The 24703-nt window shown below is 41.3% G+C and overlaps 1 protein-coding gene across 2 annotated transcripts in view; it reads left to right on the forward strand.

Annotated features, from left to right (window-relative positions):
• Positions 1 to 23527, forward strand: part of LHFPL6 (LHFPL tetraspan subfamily member 6) — a 141616-nt gene extending 118089 nt beyond the window's left edge. For both annotated transcript variants that reach the window (XM_072360875.1, XM_072360868.1), the window contains exons 3-4: positions 9466 to 9564; positions 22392 to 23527. In XM_072360875.1, the coding sequence (XP_072216976.1) occupies positions 9466 to 9564; positions 22392 to 22510 (218 nt within the window). In that variant the 3' untranslated portion in view covers positions 22511 to 23527. The remainder of the gene's footprint in view (positions 1 to 9465; positions 9565 to 22391) is intronic.
• Positions 23528 to 24703: the final 1176 nt, after the last annotated feature.

Raw genomic sequence — 24703 nt, forward strand, 5'->3', positions numbered from 1 at the left:
GGAACTAGGCAGTCTTAAAGGTCCCTTTCAACACAAACCATTCGGATTCTATGCTTCTACGCTCTGCAAGCAGCAAGGTGTTTAAAAAAGCTACTAAAAAGTGTTGCAGCTATTGTAGAAAGCAATAAATCAAACTAGCCCCTCCTTCACCAGTACTCAAGTCTTTCATAACACTTCAGCTGTTTATGACATAGGCACTTGAGAGCTCTAAGCTGTAGAAATACGTGTTTGATGGCTGTGGATCTGTGTACCAACTAAGCTGATGTGTATGTTTTTAAAGAGTAGAGGGAGGATTAAGCCTGTGAATAACCAGTGAGAACTGTAAAAAGGGAAAAATGATTCTCACCTGTGTTTTGTGCCTACCACTGACTTTTACAGCACTATAGCAGTATTTCTTTTCTGGAGAAGAGGGTTTCCAAATTCCTTTGATTTGAGAAGCCTTGCAGACTGTCCAGTAGCAGTACAGAACCATTCAATTATTAGTAGTAGACATAGATTTCTTCATTGCTTGTACAAACTTGCTTGAAAGTACAGCATGGTTTGCCAGGAGATCTGCAATCGATGCACTGAAAATGCTATTTTTGAGGTCTTGACTATGGCAGAGATTTTACTAAGATGAGCAGTAGCTGATCTTCCAGTAATCCATGGTTTACGGACAGCTCAAATGAAGTAAAATAAACTGAAAAATAAACAATAGGAGTCCTCAAGATTGACAAGGATGAGGCCTGGTATGTAGTATTCCCCTACTGGATATATGCTTTGCATCAGTTCCATCTCATTTTGGGGATCTACCACCAAAGTGAAGGAGTTAGCTGGGTAGATTTGTTGTTTTATTCAGCATCTACAAACTATTATTTTTCACAGATTATTGGCCTAATAGAAATGGAAAACCATTTTTGTGGGATTTAACCCATGTCTTTACTTCCAATATAAACTGGGATAATGTATAGATAACATCATTGTGGTGATGGTCAGGAGAGTTGGGCTGAATTTCCGCTTCAGACTTTTTCTGAGCACTTGTAAACTATTTTTGTCTACCAAGTTTGTGTCGAAAAGATGCAGCAATGCCTGCCCATTTACCCATTTTTGTCCACTTAGGCATCTTCGCTGACACAGAATACATTTCCTTAGTTCTCCTCTCATGGTCCTCCATGGCATCATGTTGTGTTCAGGAAAATCTGGCACAAAATTTCTGGCTAGTTTTGTCTAGACACCAGTTGCTATCAGAATTAACATTAATGAAAAGGAATATACCTTAACTACTATGACTGCATGGAGAATTCTGTATCCTGAGAAAACAGTTATTGAAAGTACTTTTTATTAACTATATTAGGCATCCTTGTGTTTCTAATCGAGTGGTTTCTATTTAAATACACTATGTCATATGCCATATGCTGCTCTAGACTCTGAACTGTCAAGTCTTTGATTCTGAGCCACAAAACGATGGGATGAGCACACAGATGGGTTGTCACATCAAGAAGTCTGATGGCATGTGATAACTATCAGGCTTTTTTTCTTTTTCTCGTAATATACAAGCAGTGATCATGGCTTGCCAAACAAAATGAGCTGACAGTGAAACTTCAGAGAGTTCTCTGGAGTTCTTCAAGCATTTCAGTTCCACTTCACAGTTCACTCTGCCTTTAGCTGGAACAGGTCACATCTTTTCCAGAACAAGAGATGTCAGTCATTGTGTTTCTTTGTGACAAGCTCTGTGAGGAATGATGCAGAGTCTCACCAAAGGCAGTCCTGAGTAATGTAGACTGGTGGTAGCAATTGAGACAGGTGAGGGCCATGAAGCAACAACTTGTTTCCATAGTGATAACTTCGTTTTAAGATACAGGATGGAGGTTTACACCCAAGAGCAAGACATTTTTCTTTTAATCTTCTCCTCTAACTTTCAGGTCACTTTCCATAAAGGAAGGAAGGGTTTATGACAGGAATTCAGGTATTTGCATCTTCAGAGCAGAATGAGGGCAGAAAGGTAAAGTACAAAATAAAGCATAGGTAACTTGAGGCAGTATTTAATTATGGATTCATACAGTTTTTGAAGGCATTTACAATACAGATATTTCCCCCCCGGTAGATTTCTGAGCTTACATTAAGGTCAACAGATAAATAAGGTAAAATTCATTAGATGCTACATCTGGATGGTTTGTGCTATTATAGATACTCTGGGGTCCAGAAGACCTCTGCTTGGGCTGGTATGTAGGATGCATGGGAGCCTTGTACTTCTCTGGACAGGCAGGTGGAGGCCAAGTGAGATGCTGAACAATGCTTGAACTGACAGAAGAGTCTGTGCTTGGACAGCCAAATCCAACTCAGAGTCAGTATTGCTGGTGGAGCACAATTCAGTGACTGACCTCACTTGAGATATCCTCTGCAATCCTGCCAGTCCAAAGGCAGGACTTTCTTGGCTGGCTCTGTGTCATGCCTTTCAGTCCCATGTGAATATCTTTGCTGTCTTAAGAGTTAGGTAGACTTGGCTGTGTTCCGGGCACAGACCAATCTGTATGCATTGTTTGGGCTGCAAAATATAACTTCTTAAACTCCTTCCACTGCTCATACTAACAAGTGCCTAAATTAATGTGCTCACACAGAGGCATCTTTATAGGTTTCATATACCATGTGTGAAACTAGCTCCCTTCTCAAATGTTTGTGGAGTTCTACACATACACATGACTTGAACTTGATTGCCTTAAGCTGAAGTGCCTGAAAGATGGAAAAACAGATTTCCTGCAGTCTTAGAGGTAGCAGGGGATATCAGGAGGTTCAATCTTCTGCCTAAAGCAGGACCAACCTATGATCATAACCATGATAATCACTTTCTTACATCCTTTTTGGCAAACACAAGCTGCTGAGTCTGGGCCTATCTGAACTGCTTAGTGCTGTGCCTTGTGGCTGAACACTGGAGGGTTCATGGTACCTCCCCACTTACCTCATCTGTGGGGACATAACTAGCACACATAAAATGGAGCTCAAAGAAGAACACATGGTGATGCTAGACTCTCTCATACCAAAATGCTCACATCCAACACTCACTGTTAAGAAGAAACAGCTATGGTGAAAGCCTTTTTTATTTTTATTTTTCCCAATTTGAACCCTGATTTCTCATCTCCTGGGACCTGTGGATCTATCTGAAGTATGCCTTACTTGGTACCAAATACTTGCATCTTCATTGGCTGAGAGAATGAAGAGAGAGACTGTGTGATCTGATAATAAGGGTGTTAGCCTGGAGCCCCTGCGTTAGTGGATATTCATTCTCTTATCTGTTGGTGTAGCCTTTGGACAGCCTCCGCTATCAGCCAGGGGTCTGTTGTAGCCTCACTTAATTATAACCAGTAAGATGAAACTTGCACAAACAGCTGACTGTTTTCTCAGATCTCTCTAAATCTCCATGCCTGTGAATAGTGCTGTATAATAAATAGTAATAAAGGAGTTTTTAGTGAAATATTCAGCAGACGTTGTAATTCAACTAGTTCTCAAAAATCATATTACTCCTCCTACTGCATACATAAAGTAGGATTAAACTCTTAGGTATTCTATTATCTAGTGCCAACCCATGCAGACTGTGGAGTATGTTTACTGCTGCTTTATAAAATCTAGCTGCAAGAAGTACTTCAGGGGGTGGTTTTCAGTGATTGGAAGTGGTGGAAGATGCAGAACACCCTGCATCAGCACCAATTTTGAAGGGCTTTGAATATGAGGCTGGATCTTTTCCTTTCATGGCAGAAGTTCTCACTGCCCTGGCACTTATGCTTTTATGAAATAACACTTCCTAATTCACTTCTGTTTATTAGCAACTCCATGATTTCACCACTCTTCCCACTTTTCCGCATCTTCACTTTTGAGTGAAGCTCTGAACCTTTTTGCCCTCCCATCCCATGACCCTTGTGAAGGAGACTGGAAGTCCAGGGCAACATAAATGCCATCTCCATCAGTGTACCCCTTTCCCCACCACTCTGTGCTTGTGATGCCTGTCTGGACACCCAGAAAAGTGACTCCCTCATTGAATTCCTTCATGTTGTATGCAATTGTACCCTCTGCCGTTGTTGCTTGGTTTACTTCCCAAGGGGAGGACCTCAGAAGCTGTTTCTTCTAAGCATTTCAAATCATGATTTTTAACCTATTCATTTTAAACCCTGTTGTTTGTTGCTTGAGGTACATCTCAAAACAGCAGATAGTCTTCATGTGTCAGCTCACTTTCATTCTCATGCTGCGGGCTCACTTTTTTAGCAGGTAAATGCTTTAAAACCATTACAGTGAGAAGAGTTTGTAAGTCACAAGAACCAGAGAGCCAAAGTCTGTGCCATGCTGAAAAACTGGTTTTGCTTTCCTTGTAGATATTACTGTACCTTCAAGTGACAGATGGGAATGTGAAAACTTTTTATCATCCTTGAAGGTTCAGAGCAGCTAATAGAGAAAAAAAATGTGAAAGGAGAAATCATCATTGAAATGGTCTTGAAAGGGATGACTTCCAAATTATTGTCTGTCAGCTTCTCCAGATGGCCTGAATATCTGTCAGATCTAAGCAGCACTCATTAGAGATGCCTAGGAAAGTAAAAAAAAAAAGTTCCTTTTTGGTCAGGTCCAAAACCAAAAGGAGAAAAAGTAGAAGAGAGGAGGAAAGAAAGGACAAACATATTTTTAAGATGAATTTTCCCACTAGAAAGGGGCTGCTCAAAAGGCACAAAAGGTTCTGCTTTTATTTTCTCTCAGCTGTTCATGGATCATTCTTTTATGTTTATAAGTGGGTTTCCACAGTGTTTCTGGGCTTCTTTCTGGAGGAGAGGCATCCCAGGAGCTCACAGTCAGGCAGAGTCCCCTGCTGCTGGCCATGGTGCAAGCAGTCTCTCTGGCTGGTAGAGGGTAGATGTAACTGGGAAGTACAAAGAGGAAAACAACATCAAGTGCCCATCTAGCAAACACTGCAGGCTCTTAAAAAGGCCATAATCAAGGAAAATTATCACTGGTTCTGTTCCCGTTTGAAAACACATTTTCTAGCTACAAGACTTGGAGGCTAAGTCTGAAGCTAAATGCCCCATTTACTGCCATCACGACCTCTTTGTATTGATCAAACTGATGGGTTTTCCTCCTGTCAGATTTATCTGAATTCTGTGCAATGGAGAAGGAAGGAAGCTAAGGAAGATTTAGCTTTATTTATCAGACTTTTGAGGGTGCAGTGAGCAAATGGGCTGGTGACAGAACAGAAATGGGGCAAGTAAGAATTGGGTATGCTGTGCCTTCAAGAAGCAAGGGAAAGATCTGAGCCTGTAAAGCAGGATTTGTAAGCTATGTACCGCTAGGAGAGTTGCAGAAAATTCATTTATGGTGTGATGCCTACAAGAGTTATGGAGGCACATCACCTCTGAGTGGAAGCTCCCACTGAAGCCACAGGAGCAGCCTGAGGACTTCCAGCCACAGAGATGTGCAACCGTCATCTCTTGTGCATTGGCATTTTCCCATCACTGATGGCCTTTCTGAGTGCAGTGAGTGTAGACAAATCTGGTTAATGCCTCCTGTTTTATTAATCCTTGTTTGAGAATTGCTGTTCCTGAGGTTATTAATAGTGGCTGATATTTTACCTCTTGGAACAAGCTTGATTGCTACATGCCACAAATCATGTCTTTATCACTTCAGAGATGAAGTCTTGGTCTGTGCCAAACCACTAATGTAATTACTGTCCCCTTCCCACCACCCCCTGCTCAGCAGCATCAGCCATATGCATAATTGCCACAGGTAATTATTTTCAATCACACCTCCAGACAAATAAGATTGTTTGTTAGATGCTAAGCATTACTAAAGTATGATCATACATTATTCCTTCAACAAGAGTGACAGGTGGGGCAGTCTGGGAAGGACAAGGATTGCTCTGGGTAGCTTACTATTGAAGCATCCACTCCCCTGGTTTGTAGGACTTGGGGACTTTGCTCATTTAAGGTCAGTGTGGTCAGCCAGGAGGGCTCTCGCAGCCAAAGGTAAAGTCAAAGCAGTGGCCATAGGGCAGAATATTCACACAATGCTTTTAAAAGCTCCAGTGTTCTGTTTTGTGAGAGTCTGAACAGCTCCTCATTTTGCATATGGGCTGGTTTTAGCTCCCTTTCTGAAGACATACAGCTCCCTTCATGAACTATACAAAGAACCAAAATGGGCTAAATCTTGGAGCCAAGTGCTGAATCCCAGCTTTGCGTTGCTGCAATTGGCTGTGTTTAAGTCACGATGCTTGCAACAGCAGCGCTTCACGGATCCTCAGACTGCACAGTGTTAAGCAGTTCTTTGTGATCCTGAATGACAAATAAATAAATAAATAAATAAATAAATATGGGGACAGAGAGAGCTGGCACAAGGTGCAGCACACCAAACAGCAGCCAAGTGCCACCAACATCTCCACTGCCGCACAGCCCCATCCAACTGGCACCTCTGAGCTGCAGCCCCCTCAGTGAAACTGCCTTTTAGGGACCTGCTTATTTCCCTCCCCTTTGTCTTACTTTAATCGACTGCAGTGGATAATGAAAGATGACAGATGATGGTAATTACAGCACAGTGGCTTCTCCCCCCTTTCTTAAGGATTGCTCTAGACATCCTAAGCATTTTAAGCAGCTGTGGAGATGGGTGTGGTGTCCTGGGTAGCATAGCTGGCTAAATTCATTAACTAACTTAGGGCAGACCAGAGTGTGACTCATGAGCTAAACCAGTCACCTCTCTCTTCTGAAGCAGCAAAATTAGCTTAATGATTTCCGCTGGGTTTGTGGCCTTTTTATTTAACTTAGACATTTAAATGGAGGTTGCAGCTGTTCCACAGAATCTACGGTCTCTGATTAAACAAATTGGCTGTGAGCACCTGTATGGATTATTAGAGATAATAGCATGCAGTCTTTTTGCTTTCCCAGGGTCTGATCCACACATTTAGTTGCTTACAAACATGAGTGGATTGACTGGAATGGGAGGAAGGGGTTGAAGTGCTTTTATTCAAGTCTTATTAATGTCACAGGCTTTCGGCACACTCTAGACTTGTGGAGGGAATTGAAATGCCAGTTCCCAGATTCACTTCCCATTTAGACTGTAGTGGTACCAGCTTTGTTGAAGTCACGTAGAATGCTACTGAAAGCAATGGGACGGATCCGCACCGTTGTACACACACAGTCATACAGCTTTCTGAGCTTGTCTGCTTGGATATCACTGCAGGCACCAGGCAGCCAGTTGGATGTTACTGTCCCTGGAAGTGTTCAAGAACCGTGCAGATGTGGCACTGAGGTGCCTGGTTAGTGAGCATGGTGGGATGGGTTGATGTTGGACTTAATGATCTTAGTGGTCTTTTCCAACCTTAATGACTCTGTAATTCTGTGATTCTGCATCACAGCCAGCATGGGGCTACCACTATCTATCAGCTGTCTTTCGTGTTCGAGAGCTCATTCTGTCTTCCTCAGTCTTTCTTATCATCAGCTGTGAAGTTCTTTCTTTCTCTATAGGTCCTACCCACTCCTTGCACTTCAGCTATGCTGTAATTGCTTTGCAGTGCCCTTCTTGCTCTAGCAGTTCACGTGGGAATCAGTTATGTATTTCTGCAAAAATCTTAAGCTGTCTTTAACAGCTTTGAGTCTATATTTGTTATAGGAGGCCTAAGTTTTCTTGTGTGAGAAACATCCTTCCAGAGAACTTAATGAGAAGGCACTCTCATTTACACAGATCCTACCAGCTTCTGTCAGCTCTGCAGCCCTAGGGAAAAAAAACAGATGATACTGTGGAAGCTGGTAGTGAGGAGACTAGAAGCAACCACATATAGGTCAGTCAAAGTCCTGAAAAGTCTAGCGTTCATTTGGCCTTAATTGCTTTTATGCCTTTACAGCTGCTGAGTGAATGTTCCACTTGAGAGGGGCTGCCTCGATGATTTATTTTCTGTTAAGCAGGGATGGAGAGAGGAACAGGCAGTGTTTGCTCAGCAAGGAAAAGTAGACTAGGTTAGCAAGAAGAAGATATAAGGAGGAGTGAACACTGGGCCCTGAAAAGTGACAGGTATGCTTGGAGGGGCTGCTGTTCCTTTGCTTACAGCCAAGGGGCTAAGAGCATCAAAACATGTGAAGAGAGGTGGGATACAGCTTCTTTGCATCTTTAAGCAATTCAAGAAAACAATGACTTGATTACTGTATCTTGCAAGAGTGTCAGCAGTATGAAAAATGGAGGTACCACGAGGATAGAGGCTGTAGAAATGCACAGCTAAGCTCTGAGTCAGAATCACTCTTAGCAGACAGGTGTGACATCCACAGGGCCTCTGTCACCACACCCAGGGCTTTGCTGCACTAGGAGCACACCAACAGAGCTGCTTTGCCAGCAACCACATTATCTTTATTCTTATTGTTGTGAGAGGAAAAGTGAGGTGGTGGAATGCCAAAGGACCTGCCCAAAGCTTGCCAGCAGTGACTGTAGGTGTTGAAACCCTGTTGCAGTGTACCTAATGGGTAAAAGGTGCTGCTGAAAACCCACACTGCCAATTTTCTGGGGACTTGTCTGCCTTTTTAATCCTCAAAGTGCATCCAGCCTGTTATTTATGTAGTAATTTGTTTCCAGTCTTACAGAGAAGATCTGAGACAAAGGAGGTAAAATTAAATGATTTAGCACACATCTAGTTATTCTCTCTTGGCTGTCCTTGTTAAAAAAAATAATAATAACAGAAAGATCTTTGACAGCTACAACTGCTTTTGGGCAGCTGCTGTCATGGCAGCTGAGAATGCAATATGATAAAAATGCCACTTCTACAAAATAATCATGGCCCATTGGATGATTCCTGGCAAAACCTTGCAAAAGCTCAAGCACATCTGTTTTGGACAGTGTGAGGACTGGAGAAAGCAAAGCGTGCCGTGAATGTTAAGCCAAACACGATTACAGGTACAATGGTTCAAGAGCTCTGTTGTTTTTGCTGAAATAATATGAGGAAAATGTGAAGCATGTACCTGTGGTATGAATTGATCAGGTGACATGAGATCACTCTTCCTTGGCTTTTGAAGTAGTGAAAAACAAAAGAAAATGACAAGGGATTAGCACAACTGTTAGTTTACTTTCTCCTGCTGGAACCATGATAGACCCTGGTTGATTGTTGTTTTAATTAATCAGAAGCAATCAGCTTGTAAATGCTGTGATTAACACAGCTTCTGTTTAACCCCGTGTTGAGCTTTCCAAGCAGTGCATGTAGCAGTTCTGCAGTCGAAGGGGAGTTTAAAAGCTCTCAGGTAGCAGTTCCAGAAGCTGAGGCTGGCATCTGGTGCTGAGCCACCCTGGCTACCTCCAGCACACTAAGCAGCTGGAAAACCACAAAGCAGAATGCAGCGGTTCAGATCAAATGATTTCCTACTGTTCATAGGATAAAAATTGCTGTTTTCTAAATCTGAGATTCCTCTGTGGCAGCTTGACTTCTGGCTTGTGTTTAACCTAATGGAAATTGCTTGTGTAAACTTCTTTCTCTTCTCTCTGTAGGTTTGTTGATTGGCTCTGGTTGTGCTCTGTATCCTCTTGGATGGGACAGTGAAGAAGTCAGACAAACCTGTGGCAACCTTTCCAACCAGTTTGAATTGGGTAAGTTTTCATTAGAGCATTTTAGTTGTATTATACTCCTCTTTCCTTTGCCCATGAAAGCAAATGAAGATCTGAATACAGGTTTGGAGGAGCAACCCAGTTCTGTGGTAGGGTACTCATATTGTGTGTTTCCAATGTAGTGCTAAGGCAGGGGGCTTCAGACCGGTTTCCTGAAAATATTTTCCAGCAGGACATTATGAAATATAATAAATAAATGTACGTGTATTTATATTTTAGTCATCAGATGGAGCAGTCTTGCAATATGTGAGTGAACACTCCAAGAGATCTTGGCAGGGTAGGCAGGAGCATCATGTCACAGGTTGGGGTAATCCACAATGAGAGAAGTTAGTGGTCTTTGAAATCTGGCATGCCTATGGCCTTCTAATCAAAGCTTGGGAATATGATTTTGGTTATAAACAACCTTGGGAAGATGGTAAACAACACTTGTTCCCTGTGATTGCCTTTTCACAAGCAAGCAACTGGTAATGCCTGTGCTGACACTAAATGTGAGCCAAAAATGCTGTGAAGCTGAGTTCACAACCACATGGTACAGGGGAAGTCACCTCTAGAGAGATCATTGGGGTGATAGAAAACAGGGGCCCAGCAGGGAGACAGTGTGGATGATCAGGATCTGATGCTTGAATGAACATGCAGGTCCTTGTTAAGCTAGAAGGACAGATGTGAATGCTGTTCTCGTACTCTGCAAGTGCTCTCTAGTCCTGTGTTACTTGAGAAAGAAGGGGACCTGCAATCTTCCCTCAGGAGCAGGAGAGCCTGAGCATCCCATGTGTATGCATACTGAGCTTCAGCTTCCAAGAAGACATTCACACAGCTCCCCATTCCCAGACACTATGAACTAAGCCTTATGGCTGTTGTTAGAAACTCTTTCCATACCTGTGTGTGTGTGGCTTGTAGAAACCTGTCAGTAACTCCAGTGCAAAGAACGGTGGACAAAATCTATGTTACAGATGTTTCTTCCACCTAGGGGGAGGTGTCCTGGCCCATGGCAATGGGATTGGAGCCAGATGTTCTTTAAGGTTCCTTACAATCCAAGACATTTTATGATTCTATGATTTGCAAGCTAATTGAGACCAAAAGGTAAAAAGCTGTACAAGAATAGCATCAAATCATCAACATTATTGCTTTGGAAGAGGTGTTCCAGGTCATCCTCCCTTACAGCACTCCTGTGGTGTACTGAAGTGCATTTGCACTGGTATGGGACCAGAAATTCTATCACCTATCTCTGCCACTGCCACTGATGATATAGCCAGCAGCCACTTATTGGTGTCACACAGGAGAAGTGTAATGTGCCCTAGAAGCTTGTTTTCTGAACTTTAATATCCTTCTGTGCTATTAATGTTAAGATTTCAATGAAGTATATAAAGTTCCCACAATCTTTTAGACCAGGAAGACAGCAGCTGTTGCAAAGAATAGTCAGGTTTGTTATTGGTTGGTCCTTTCCATAAGTCTGGATCAGTTTCTTGCCAGCCCATTTGGCCTCTCATGGGCATATGCTGATGCCAAGCATGAAAGGTTGCCCCTACAATGCCTACTGGTAGCTCCTGACAGTCTGTCCCTTCCCAGGCTTCAGTCACTCCTCAGAGCACAGAAAAGTGTTACTATTCCTGGTTATTTTTCTGAAAATCCACTTAGGCAGCTTCAAGCTGTTGTTGCACTGAGGAACACTGTGGTAATGGGATGACAGCTGGGCTAGATCTTAGTGGTCTTTTCCAATCTTAATAATTCCATGATTCTATGAAGCTGTGACCTTAAATACAGTCATGCTTACAGTCGGAGTAGTCTCCAAGACCACCTTCTCTATCTGACTCTTGACTCATTCATTTATTTTCATAAATTGAGCCATTTCCCCATTTAATACAGTGAAGGAATCCACATGAAAGATTTCAGCTCTTCCTCCTGGTATGCGTAAGGACCATGAACAAGAGATATGCTATATTAACTGTGAAGATGGGAACTCTTACTCTATTTTCTGGACCTGGGCAGGGCATGTGTTTTGCATGCCTAGACTTGATGGCAGTGCTGGTCTCGCTGATCTTCAGGAATCTCGTGTTAACACATTAATTAACAGATTATAATGAGAGCTGAAACCTCATGCAGCAATTTTCACCAGGCAGCTCTGACACTGAAGTATTTCTTTTCCATGTAGACTGGCAGTGAATTTAAATGTGTGTCTTGGATTTTTTTAAGTTAATGTTAGCGTCTGGTTGACATGGTTACCAAAGTCATTTGTAAGGCAGAGGTTCTGTCCAAGGGCTGTTTAATGGCCACACTCATTTGATATATATCTCTTCATTGGTGATAACCAAAACTCTCCAGTCTTTTCTGCATCATTAGAGACTAGTTTACTCATTATAGCCCGCAGAACAAAAATGATGTTTCAGCGACTTAATCTCACCCAGTCTCAAGACAAATTTTAGTAATTATTGCTTTCATCTGAATATTTAATTTGATTAAGCTGCAATGATATGCTTTCTATTCCTGAGTCTGTGAAATGAACTGTCTCAGGAACCATACATACACACACTGCATTCATAATCTGCCCCCAGGAAAGCTAAGCTGCTGTGAACCCTGGGCTATTTTGCTGGTGGGGTAAATGTTGGCAATGGGAATGCTAGTCTTACTTCTTCTGCTGCTGTGTGTGCTACTAAGAATGGCAACAGGATCCTCATTTGGTTCATATGGTTACTTTCAAAGGAGAGGATGTTCAAAGGGATACTGATCAGGATAAAGTGGGCCATGGAGAGTGTGTTAGTAAAGGAGGCTCAAAGCTCTCCAGGTTTGTTTATAGAGCCAGTAAAGGTAGGGGTTCAGCAACTAGTAAGATTTTCTGGGGACCTGAAAGATGAAAAGATCCTTGATATTGGAGGTAGAAAAAAATAAACCAGGAGCTGCATTTACATCATAAGAGAACGAGAAGAACAAGAGAAGGGTGCAGAGAAGGGACTGCAAAAACTCACTTGAGAAGCAGGGGAATTGTGCTACCTAAAATGGAATGGTAACCAGAAATGTTTCAAAATTGGTTATTAAATGAAAATGGCTTAACAAAACAAGACAAAAAACCTCCATAACCTGCTTATAGCTAGATAGAAGAAATAAATAGCGATGCTAAGAACCCATAAAAATCTTAATCCTTAGTGGGTGTGCTACATAAGATGTGGTTCTCTATGTATTCGTGCATTCTGAAAAGGCTTTGGACTAATAGGCTTTCTAAATAGTGGTGAGATCACCCAGATTGTGAGGAGGGGACCCACTTCCTCTGTACCCATCAAACACACACATTTCTATGTCTGTTCCAAGGAAGTACTTAAAAAGGCTACAGGAGAAATAATTGTGATTTTCATTTACGTGTAAGTGGATTAGGATATTCTCTTCTAGAGAACCTGAGCTGACATTGTGACATGCCCAGCAGTTTGCTGCTCTCTTTAACACTGGAGAGTTATTTGATTTTCTTTAAGTGAACTACATCCAAATGGTTTACTTAAACAAATGTGCATTTAATTGGTCTATTTTTTTTCATCAAATAAGAGAGTTTGTACAATTTGATCTGTACAAAGGGGAGTCATTCTTCAGTTGAAGATACCCTGCCAAGGACAACCCCATTTGTTGATTAAATTACATTCAATAGACGAGCTGTTTTGCTAATGAGGAGAGGAGCAACCTCTGTAAACAGACGGACTGGCACACCTGTAGAAGGACCTGCTGTCTGCTCATCTCTAGCAATCTGTTTTTGCCATGATGAAAAGAACACAGTGATAAACTAAGACTATGACCAATGATTCCTGTAAACCTTGATGCATCAAGACTGTTGTGGTATTTCCAGATCTCTGCTATGATTCCCAGCTCCCTGTGATCTGGCAACACCTGTATGGAGGCAGTGGGGCCCCATTCCATACTGTGGCATCCTACCTAAGATAATGGATGCATCTGAGTTCCCACCAAAACATCAGTGCATGAAGCAGAGAGTTCTTCTACTGCTGTTTTTAGGTTGAAAACTCCTAGAAGGATGGCAACATTAATAAATAAGGTTGAGAGGAAAAAGATGGTAATGTTTTAAATTCATATAACTGTTTGTCAAGTGATTGAGTGAAAGTCTTTCGTCTAATTACCATTATCTCAGGTAGAGGCTGGGGTTATAAATCACCAGTGCACATGCTAATTTGACTGCCTTTCTCTTTTACCAAATCTCAGAGAAAAGATCACAGTCATAATCTCTTGTCACTATGCAATCTGTTGCTGTTATGCTGCATTATTTACATACTGGAGTCACTTGTGAGCCCATTCAGGACAGCACTGCTGTAGCACATCACAGTAGCAGTACGCAGCTGCTGACTGAAGGGTGTGAATGTGAGTCAGATCTGCACAATTATGTGGTCTGAAAAAGGAACTTGCATGCAATTTCCTCAAAGCAAGTACCTTTATAACTATATCATGTAGCACACATTCAATTTTGCTGAGCTTGAAAGACTAATTACCCTGTTTTTTTTTTTTCATTCCTAACTGTACCATAAAGAATAACAGCTCAAAAAATATACTTCTTTTTAAGTAGGAAATATCATTAAAGTGAGGGAACCAGCATTAAAGTGAGAGATGCATTAAAGTGAAGACTGCACCAGATGTATGCAAAAGCATCTACATTTTTCAAAACTCCAACTTTGATAAGAAGCCTTCTGAACTTGCATGGGTTTTTTTTAAGACAATGCTGGTGTATGTATGTGGGTTTACGTTAGAACTGGGGTTGAATGTCTAAACTCAACAAGAGACTTCATTTCAGGCCATCAGTTTCCGTTGATGCTCATGCAGAGGCTGTTCAGTTGTTGCATGCTCATCTCTGTTGTGATGGGTGTGGAGACAGCTAAATCCCACAGAAAGTGTTGGAGAGGACAGGACATGTTCAGCTTAATTCACAAAATCAAGCCTTGGTTGGCATCTGGTAAAACAGCAACACATGAGCAATACCCAAATGCCCGAACAGCAAAATGCTTATCTAGAGTGAGATTCACTTGTTTAAACGTTGATGACTCATGCCATTTTAGGTGCCTTAGGAAATTTCATCTCACCTCCAGATGCCACTCCCCTACCTCCAGAGGTATAAAATGATATGAACCTGAAAGAATGAAGATTAAGAGAAACCCCCAGTTTTAAATTGAACTGTATGGGGAAAAAAAATAATAATCTTCCTTTGAGGAAATTCAGTGTTCTTGGCAGCCAGGGCCTAGCCTGAGTTTTTGATATCCTACCTCTTTTTATGAGACATTACTCTTTATGTTGCATATGACATAAACCTGTTTTATTTTCTACTGGGTGATCGTTTGTGCTAAGGAAGATCCCACAAAGAAGGCTTGGTGTTTGCTGTGCAAACTACCTTCAAGTCTTATCTTTGAGTTTCACGATGCTTTTATTTGCTAGTAAAGGTGGTGATAATTACAGATCTGGCAGAAAGTGCTGGCAGGACTCAGGTGTGGCTGTAGGCACGCCGTGCCCTGCCTACCCACCTGGTGGCTGCTGCCACAGCCTGCCTGACATGCCTTCTGTACTTGTTTGAGTTCACGCCAACCTTCTGAGGCTGGGAACATCCCCTTCCCTCTTTCCTCTTTGAAGTCCCACTAGATCCTCTCCCACTGTTTTATGTCCTCCAGCTGTCACGCTCCGTTGCAGCTCATCACGCATAGGGATGTCTGATGCAGTAGCAGCCAAAGCAACACAAGCTGCAAATATGCATTTTCATTTGCCCTCCGATGTTTTGAGCTGCTTGGAATGGATTCACCTGGCCAACATGTCTGCCCGAAGAGCAACTGCACAGGCTGGCTCCCACCCTGAGCTTGACCAACAGTTGAATTGTCCTCAGAAGATCTCAGAAGCTTCTTTGTAGAGGGATATTTGTTTCCAAATATCATTATTATTAAGGTTCCCCTCTGTCATTTTTATAGGACTTGAAATATCTTAAAGACAACTGTTGATGATAATTATTTTTGCTGGAGAAATATCGGAGTAAATGATCTTTAAAAGCAAATAGTGCAGTTACTAAAACAACAACATAAAAATAATAATAATAAAAAAAACCTCACAGGAAGCAGTGAACATTAAAACAAGCTTTGTCAACTAGTTAATTGGCCTTAGGTGGCATCATCTCTGCATTTGGCTGAGTGTTGACATACAGTGCCAAAACTATCAAGGAAAGTGTTTTGAGGGGAGAACAACTTATTAGAATCCTATTAAAGGCAAGGGCTTTATAGCTCTATTTTTATGAGCAATCTTTCTGAGAAAGCTGGTTGGTTTGTTCACAGATTCCCTTGCGCAGCTCAGAGTTCTTACTGGGTCTGAGAGCGGTTTTTATAAGCATGCCCGAGCTGCAGCTCATAGATAAATAAATGAGTCAGCTTTTGTGCTAGTAAAGGAAGTTGTTTTGTCAAGAGTCATTTCCTCTTCGGTGCTACCCAGTTATCTTTCATTCTTATTTCTTTATAGGACTTCTGTGACTATATCAAGGATCACAAATGTCCTGTCTAACCTAGCTTTGTTGTCAGAATTAGACCATGCAAGAATTCTCCAGAATCAATGAAGGCAAGAAACAACCAGAATGGGACTCAGACCACCTGGGAGCAAGTTCCTGCTGCTCCTTATTACTAGAAAAGGGCATCTAAACTTGCTATTTGGGATCCCTTCGCAAAGGGATTAAAACTAGGTACTACTAGACCAGGGTCCACCCAGTATACTTTAGATGACTACCTTAGGATGAAATGCATCAAATTTTATGAGTGACTTTTTCTCCCCACTGTCTCCAGAGGCAGCCTGGGGAACTAACCCATGGTGGATCTCTGCACTGTGAATGTCCAGGGAGCAATGAAATTCATTTCATTTCATACATAAGTGAGCTTTCTGCTAACTTCTTCCAATGGTCTGGGAGAGCTCCTGTTTAGTGGTACATGAGCTATTTGCTGTTGGGATTTGAGCATTGGAATTGTCACAAGGTATTTCATAGAATCATGGAGTCATGGAGATTGAAAAAGAACTCTGATATCATCTAGTCCAATCATCCACTTGTTTCTCCTTTGCTGTTTCACAACAAATCCATGCAGCAAATTTAAGGTTTGATTAAACAAAATTATGCAATCCTCCAAAGAAAGGAGGATTTTATTATGGAAATGTCTGCAAATAGCAGAGCTGAACAACTTAAAAGTTATTGCTTCTTTTGCCACTTTTTACACTTCCAAGCTTCACGAGGCTGCCCGGAGAAGCTGCCAGTGCCCTGTATCTGGAGGCACTCAAGACCAGGTTGGATGGGACCCTGGGCAGCCTGAGCTGCTGGGTGGCACTGCCCAGGGCAGGGTGTTGGAACTGGGTGAGCTTTAAGGTCTCTTCCAACCCAAGACATTCTATGAATCTGTGACAAACCAAAATACTCATGCAATTGATTTGACCATTTGTAATTAACCAAAATAGCCTGACCTCTACATGTGTAAGAAATAATATATTTTTGAAGAGACCTTCGGAAAATCCTATCCATACAGTAGGCAGAAAGAAACCATCTTCACCAAGCTGATCATTGCATATTATGCTGTTTGTTCAGCTGCAGATTCACCTTACATAGCATACTTTCTTTGTTTCATGTAACTACTTTAATCCTTTCTGGATGCATTCCAAGTCTTGACTTCTTTCCCTGCTTTTGTAGGTGATTTCAAATGATGTCTTTTCATTGTGTAGCTGTCAAGAAAAATATTCTTCAGCTATTTAATTTATCTTGGCTTTGTTTCAAAATAGTTTTTCCTTCTTATTAATTAGCTGATTATCTTTTACATTCATGTGTGGCTTTCATATCTCTAAATCCCTATATATCCCTTAACATCACATTTCTTGGTTTCTTCTTTGATTACTTTTTCCAACACCCCGATTGATTACAGGAATTCACATTCCCCTGTAGTACAGGACTCTCATATGAAACTGTTAATTAGAGTTCTTGCACAAGTTTTTGCAAGTAGCAATTGCATCTTTTATTTTTGAAGGTATATCATCTGTATTCTTCAGTGTGGGTAAATCTGAAACCCCTTTTCCTTCGTCTTGGAAAACAGGCTGCACTTAGGATTAACTGTTTAGAGTCTGCCAAATACTGGCAGACTTCAAGTTCAAGATAGCCCTAACATTAACAGTAAATAAGGTGCAAATATTTAAGATACTAAGTCTTGCAATTACCAATTTGCATCCAAGACACTTTCATATTCTGGATAGTTTCCATAAGTGCCAATTATTGTTATTTTAGACAAACATCATATGTTATTTCCAGGACCCTGATAACTGTGTGTTTTTTATAAGACATCAGAAATACAAATCCTGGTAAAATTCAGATTTAGCAACTGGATCCTGGCACAGCTCCACAGGAGATCAAGTATCCGCAGACTTCCTGTTGCCAAAGTTCTCGCACTCCCAAATTTGTCTTAATCTTTATTTGCTTTACATATTGGAGCAAGGGAGGGGAATAGGGGTCACACTTCATGGCTCTGGGGATTACATTAGAAATCAGGAAAAGGCATGGAAGTTTTTGTGAATAATCCCTTCCATCACTGCAACACCAGCCTTTCACATTCATTGATGTCTTTCGATTTAGCAAATATTGTTTTATATTCTATGGGATATCTTTCTGCTGAGTCTTACTTTGATGCCGTCCTCACTCACCTTGCTTTTGTTCTTCATCCTCAGGGACTGCAATGTCTTTCAGTCCTTTTACAAAGGAGAGAAGCATGATATTGCTACTCTTCTCTCCTTTTGTTTGCTTGGAAAGTGGCCATCCAGCGCTATAGCTGCAAGGTCTGTGATTGTCTGATTTCACAGTTAATCCTGGCACTCTCTTAGTGCCATATGAAAACAGAGTTCACAATGCCAGTTTAACCAGAGCTGACTTGAATGGTTCTGCTTCACTGAGCCACCAGAAGGCAAGATTAAACCAATTAGTTATGCTTTCCTTTTCAGAATTAATAAAAAAACGAAACCACAGCTCACATTTTCTCCTCCATACTGATCTGCTAAGTAAAGACTGATTAGTAAAGAGCAGCACCACTTCCATGCAAAGAAGGTAGTTGCTGTGGTGCATATCATCTGTATCAGCCAGAAGAGCACTTCAGTTGGTGGGGAGTTTACTTTGGCATGAAACAAGATCAGCCCATCTTATGCGCAGGAACATGTACACATTCTTGCATGCATCTCCACACACCCCTGGCACACTTCGGCATATATATATTTCTATGTGCTCTTGAGGAAAACAATACCACTCCTCTTATTTAATTCTATCATGTAATTAGGTAGCATTGCTCTTAATTCCAGAGATTTGACATTAATTACAAAAATGGGAAACTGCAGGGTGATAATTCTGATGTTTAGTATTCTGGGCTCTGTGAAGGCAAAGTGCCCTTCTTAATGGTCAAATACAATCCCAGTCCTGTAGAGCTCTTAATCATTTGCTTTCCTCCAAATACATGGTTAGTCGCACTGCTGTCAGTATAGTAAAGGTGTAACATGAGAAAGGATTCTTCTACAGCGCCTGTTACTGCAATGTTTATAAAAAATAGTAGTTAATAATTAATTGCAACTAATTAATAAGTAATAGTAATCGATTTGTAAAAAATATATTGCTAGAAATCAAATTCTATCTTTTCTATGATAAAGCATTTTGATAGGTGTATCTCTTTCCATTTGATGCTATACTTAATTACTCACTAGCCCCACTTTTTATAAAGCTTCGTGTTTCTTATAAATCGATAGTTTAATATCAAAGTGAAACAGAAACAACTCTGCAATTTAAACTGCAGTTGAACTGCCCAATTATTGGCAACCACTGATTTTTCTTTAGGGTGCAGGGGATTAAAATAGCAAATGCACATAGTAAAATGAGACCACTAATGCAGAAACATTATTTTTTTTCCCTGTACAATAAAGGTAGTATATTTTCGGCTTGACATGTGGCTATGCAGTTGAGGCAATCATTCATTTCAACAAGTACTTTTAAAATAGATTTTCTCTGGCCTTATAGCTATACTAATCTATGAACTTAGGACTTGCCTCTACTTAAAATGAAAAGCGTGGCTAAGTTCTGTGCCCTTAGACAGCTTCCCTGCTGCAGGCTCTTCTTCTGCACTTGAAATAGCTTCAAATGCTGTTCTGCTCAGCATCATCCAAGTAGAGATCAAGCTGTTTTGTCTGAGGCCTCCCATTTCTCCTGACACAGGCTGGAAATAATGGCCAGGTTTATTGCTTTGTTATTATTGCTCAAAGGTCAGGCTTCCTGCTCTTTCATCCATTGTTATGCACTCTCTCGTTCTTGTATTTGTTCATCTTGACCCAGCTCACACCTGTGAACTAGATTACATTTGTTAGATTAAGGTACTGCCTGCCATGCCTCAGAACACTAAGTAGAACAGTGATCCTTAGCGTAAATGGAGCATGGTATGAAGAAATAGATGCTATTCTCCTCATCCAAGACTGAATGTGCATGGTGTATTTGTTAGGCGCAACTCTGACACCAGTTTAACAGTCCTTCTTAATATGTACTAGGTGCACTCTTCCCCTCTCCAATGACCAATGCACAGAAGATGAAATCACATCATGCAAAGGTCACATTTACTTCATTCTGTTCCATGTAGGTCACAGCTTTGGGCAGTGCAAGCACGTATATCTTTAAACTATTTTTAAGCAGTGTTTAAATGCTTACTTTCACTACTTGGAGGCATCACGATGAGAAGTTTTGAAGCTGCCATAACAATTCTTTAGTAGCTTTAGGAGTACTTAGCAGTTCAAAAGACATATCAGATGGAGTCTATCGTCTTCAACTCTGGTATAAATGTGATCATTTTCAAAGCAATCCAGTGGATTTAGACATATGGTATGTGCTTAATTCTGGTTTTGAATATCCCAGCAGAAACCACAGACATGTGTGTACAGGTAAAGGAATTGTCCAGAGATAGTGTGCCCTACCCAGAGATTGCTGTACAGTTGGGCAAGGATCATTGCCAGGGACACTGCAAGGCACTTGGCAGCTCTCCTTGATTTCTGATGGTCTTCTGTGTTGCAAGTCAGATTCTCTGTGTGGCCTTTTGTAAGGGAGCCAAGAATTATTTCAATCTACAGAATACATCAAAATGACAAAAGCAAATAAATCTCTCTTTCTACTGCAGCACATTCAGGAGGGAGAATGCTCACCCCAAACCAAGGCCTCAGCTCCTAAAATTATCTGGTCATGGCAGTATCTGTTTCACTAGGCCCTTTATATAAGTAAAAATAAATTGAGTATTATTAAGAAAAGAAATGAAACAAGTAGTATGCTGCATACTGTGGCATCATCCCAAGGTCTGCAGAGGGGGCATGAGCATAAGTGTTTCCTCCCACTCACATCTTGTTATAAGGCTGGCCTGCCACTATCCTGCAGACAGCTGATGGACGTGCTGTTTGCCTTAAGGCGTGCTAATGCTTTTGACATCTTGAAACGTACAGACATCTCATGCATCTTGTGCCTAAGGCAGTATTAGCAGTCTTGATAAAAGTCCAGCCCACAAGCCTGATCCTAAAGAACACCATTAGGACAAAGTATGGATGTGCCACCTGTTTCAGCTCTTTCTAGGTGGTAACTGTTATTACCTTATGTTCTCTGGAGGGAGGAATAATTTCCAGCAGGGGGGAAGGAGGTATAGTATTACTGTGTGATCCCTATCCAGAGGAAAGAGATGGCACTTCAGCAGGAGAGAGATAACATTCAAAATCAAGATAACCAACATGATGAAGCCAAAGTGATGATGATTATTAAGACCAGTTGAAGTCCTGAGGAATAGAATCATAGGATCACCAAGGTTGGAAAAGACCTCCAAGATCATCCAGTCCAACCATCTGCCTATCACCAATATTTCCAACTAAACCATGTCCCTCATTGCAACATCTAAATGTTTCTTGAACACTCCAGGGATGATGACTCCACCACATCCCTGGGCAGCCTATTATAACTCCTAACCACTCTTTTGTATAAGAAATACTTACTGACACCCTATTGCTGGTTACACAGGAGAAGAGACCGACCCCCATCTCAATATAACTTCCTTTTAAGCCACTATAGAGAGCAATAAGGTTTCCCCTGAGACTTCTTCAGACTAAGCAATCTCATTTCCCTCAGCTGCTCCTCATAAGGTTTGTGCTCCAGACCCATCACCACCTTCACTGTCCTTCTCTGCACGTCATCATTCAAAACCCAACCCCACCAGTGCTGAGTACACGGGGATGATCACTGTCATACTCGTGTGTTGCCCACCACTTCTCTGTGTGCACACTGCTTGCTCACCCTACTGGCAGGCTAGGGAAGAGGTAGGATTTGTGGACTCAAGTCCCATAGAAGCCCCTGTGCAATTTGTTCCACAACATCATGCTCCTTTGGTCCAGAGAGCTTCTTGAAAACCCAGTGTCCTGACCTGTCACTCCATATCCCCCTCTCCTAGATGAAGATATTTGCCAGATGGTCCCATTACATGAGAATGTGGAGCTGCTGCTTCAGGTGCTGCCCCAATTCAGTTCAATTGTAAGCCTACAGGTCTTGAAAATATGCTTAGAAATGTGGCAGCTAATTTATTTGGTCAGAGATTTAGGGAGAGAAAATAGCTTTTAAATAATTCTCCCATCTGCCTTCTTCCAAGGCTTTGCTGCAGGGTTAAAGCAAGGAATGGTACCATAGGCTTTCCTTGGGCTTGGCAGGCCAAGAGGTGCCTGCTCTACTGCTGACATGTGTTTGGAGCCAGCAGCCTCTGCCTTTCCTATCATGTCTTGCTCTGTTTCCTTTGCAGGAACCTGCGAAATTGGCTGGGCTTATTACTGCACAGGTGGAGGTGCGGCGGCAGCCATGCTGGTATGCACCTGGCTGGCCTGCTTCTCAGGCAAGAAGCAGAAGCAGTATCCCTACTGAGCTGCCCTGGGTATGGGCAGCTGCCAGAAGCACAAGGGGCCTGCAGGTGTCTTCTGGACCACAATGACAACAACAAGGAAAATCTGAAGTGCTTTCATGCTGAAACTCAGTAGGGTGTGGTGGTGGGTGGCGTTGGGAGCCCTGGGGAAAGAGGTGAACCATGGACCAAAGCCACCCCACCAGGCAGATGGGTGGGTAAAAAGGCCTCTTCACCAGAACCTGCCTGTGGCCCACCCCACAGAAATGTAACCACGTAAATAAGGTAAACTCCACTTTGGCAAATTGTGACATTCTGCGTGCACCAATTAATGGAGGGATTAGTGAGGAAAAGATGTTGCTGGGAGGCTGGGGTAGTGCCCCTGCCATGCGGTGTTCCTGAAAGCACATACACACAGATGTTGACCATGGCACAAAATGAGTAGAGAGGAAAAACCTTTTTTTGGTGCAATTCTTCGTTCTTTCTTTCTTTTTTTTTTTTTTTTACCTTCCTTTTGGTGGTTTAAAACTCAGTGTTACAACACTTTTTAATCTATACATTACATTACACCTAATACAAGGACCAATAAGCCACTTTATCAGTATTTTGTATATTCTCTGCACATTTCTCTTCCTCAAACATTTAGCCACTGCTTATTCATCCCTATAGATCTTTTATTAAGCCTCTGTGTTTTCAGCATTATTACAAAAATGCAGCATAATAACTTGGCAGATGTAGCCGTTGCCTATAGTACTTTTATGAAGTGCAGTAAATGGGCATTTTTCTGTCCATTGAAGTTTCCACTTATGGTACTGTAGAACTCTGTTGGTTATGCTAGACTGACAGGGAACTTATTACAGACATAGATTTTTTTGTCGCTGTTATGTTTAGCTCACTGATGTCGTATTGTGCTGTACCATGTTTATTATTTCAATATTCATTTTTGTAAAAAAAATAAAAATAAAAAAATTATATATAAATGTGCTATTTTATGTTTGTATTTGAAAAATCTCTGTAAATAAATTTTTCCTTGATCAATACTTGCAATTTGTGGTTGTGTCATGAGATGAAAAAAATTCTCTTCTTAGATCCCCATTTAAAAAAAAAAAAAAAAAAAAAAAAAAAAGTCTTGGAAATAATAATAGCTTTTAAACCATGCTGTAACTTTCTTTTTTTTCCCCTGTGTAAAACACATGCATTTAGGATTCATCTGCAGAATAGCCTAAGGATAGATGTCTGCTAGCACTTAAGACAAGCCAATGCATCCGACATGTTTGCCTGATGCTACTAGGTGTGGTGTAGAACATCACAGACACCTTCCCCATTCTGTCATGGATGCAGCATTCCATGCAGTATTGCTATCCCTTTTTAGTTGACTGAAACAAACCCTTACTATTTTAATAGCAGCCACACTGACTAAAATGCCTACAAGGAAAGTTATCCCAACATGAGGCATTGGCACTGTATTTAAAAAAGTATATAAAAAACCCACAAAAACTAAAAGACCTTTTACTATTGTTAAGAAAAAATAATATTAATTTGAGATATGGGAATTTTTAAGGGGTTTTCAGTCATAGCACGGACGGTCATTGCTGCTGTTCAAATGTGTTTTTCTGCTCTGTTTTCTCAGTATGATACTTCTGTCATTGCCTGTTTCAAAGCTATCATGTATGTACTAGTTATGGTTCTGATGGTTAATAGCATATGTGCTGTTGTAACTGTTACTGTGCAATTGCTCTGTACATTGCACTGGGCCGCTTTTTTCAGAAGTCTGTAGTAATAGCAATGTCAGTTACAGTGATCTGTCCTCATATTGATGAACTGGATTTTGTCAAGTTGATCCTAGGCTACATACTATTTTTCACTATATAGTGTTGTGTGGGGAATATAAAATTGTACCTTTTCCTTCCCAGATTAGCTCATAATAGCCACATCACATCCAGCTGCATTTCTGGTGGGAACCACACTAGCCATGCCATGGAGTCATGGAGCAGCAAGTGGGCTTGTCTCTCTGCAAGCTCTTCTTGTGTCACCAGCAGCAGTAGGATGCAGAGCACTACACTCTTCCCTCCTGCTTCCAAGTTTTCTGGGCTCATCCCTTCTCAATAAAATATTCCAGGACCTGCTGGTGGAAATCAGTGACATTCCTTATACCATCACAGTAAGTATGAATTTACCCCACAGTATTGTAGATTGATGCTTTATTAAATCCAAGA

This window comes from Excalfactoria chinensis, chromosome 1 (assembly GCF_039878825.1).
Source record: "Excalfactoria chinensis isolate bCotChi1 chromosome 1, bCotChi1.hap2, whole genome shotgun sequence".
Classification (NCBI taxonomy): domain Eukaryota; kingdom Metazoa; phylum Chordata; class Aves; order Galliformes; family Phasianidae; genus Excalfactoria; species Excalfactoria chinensis.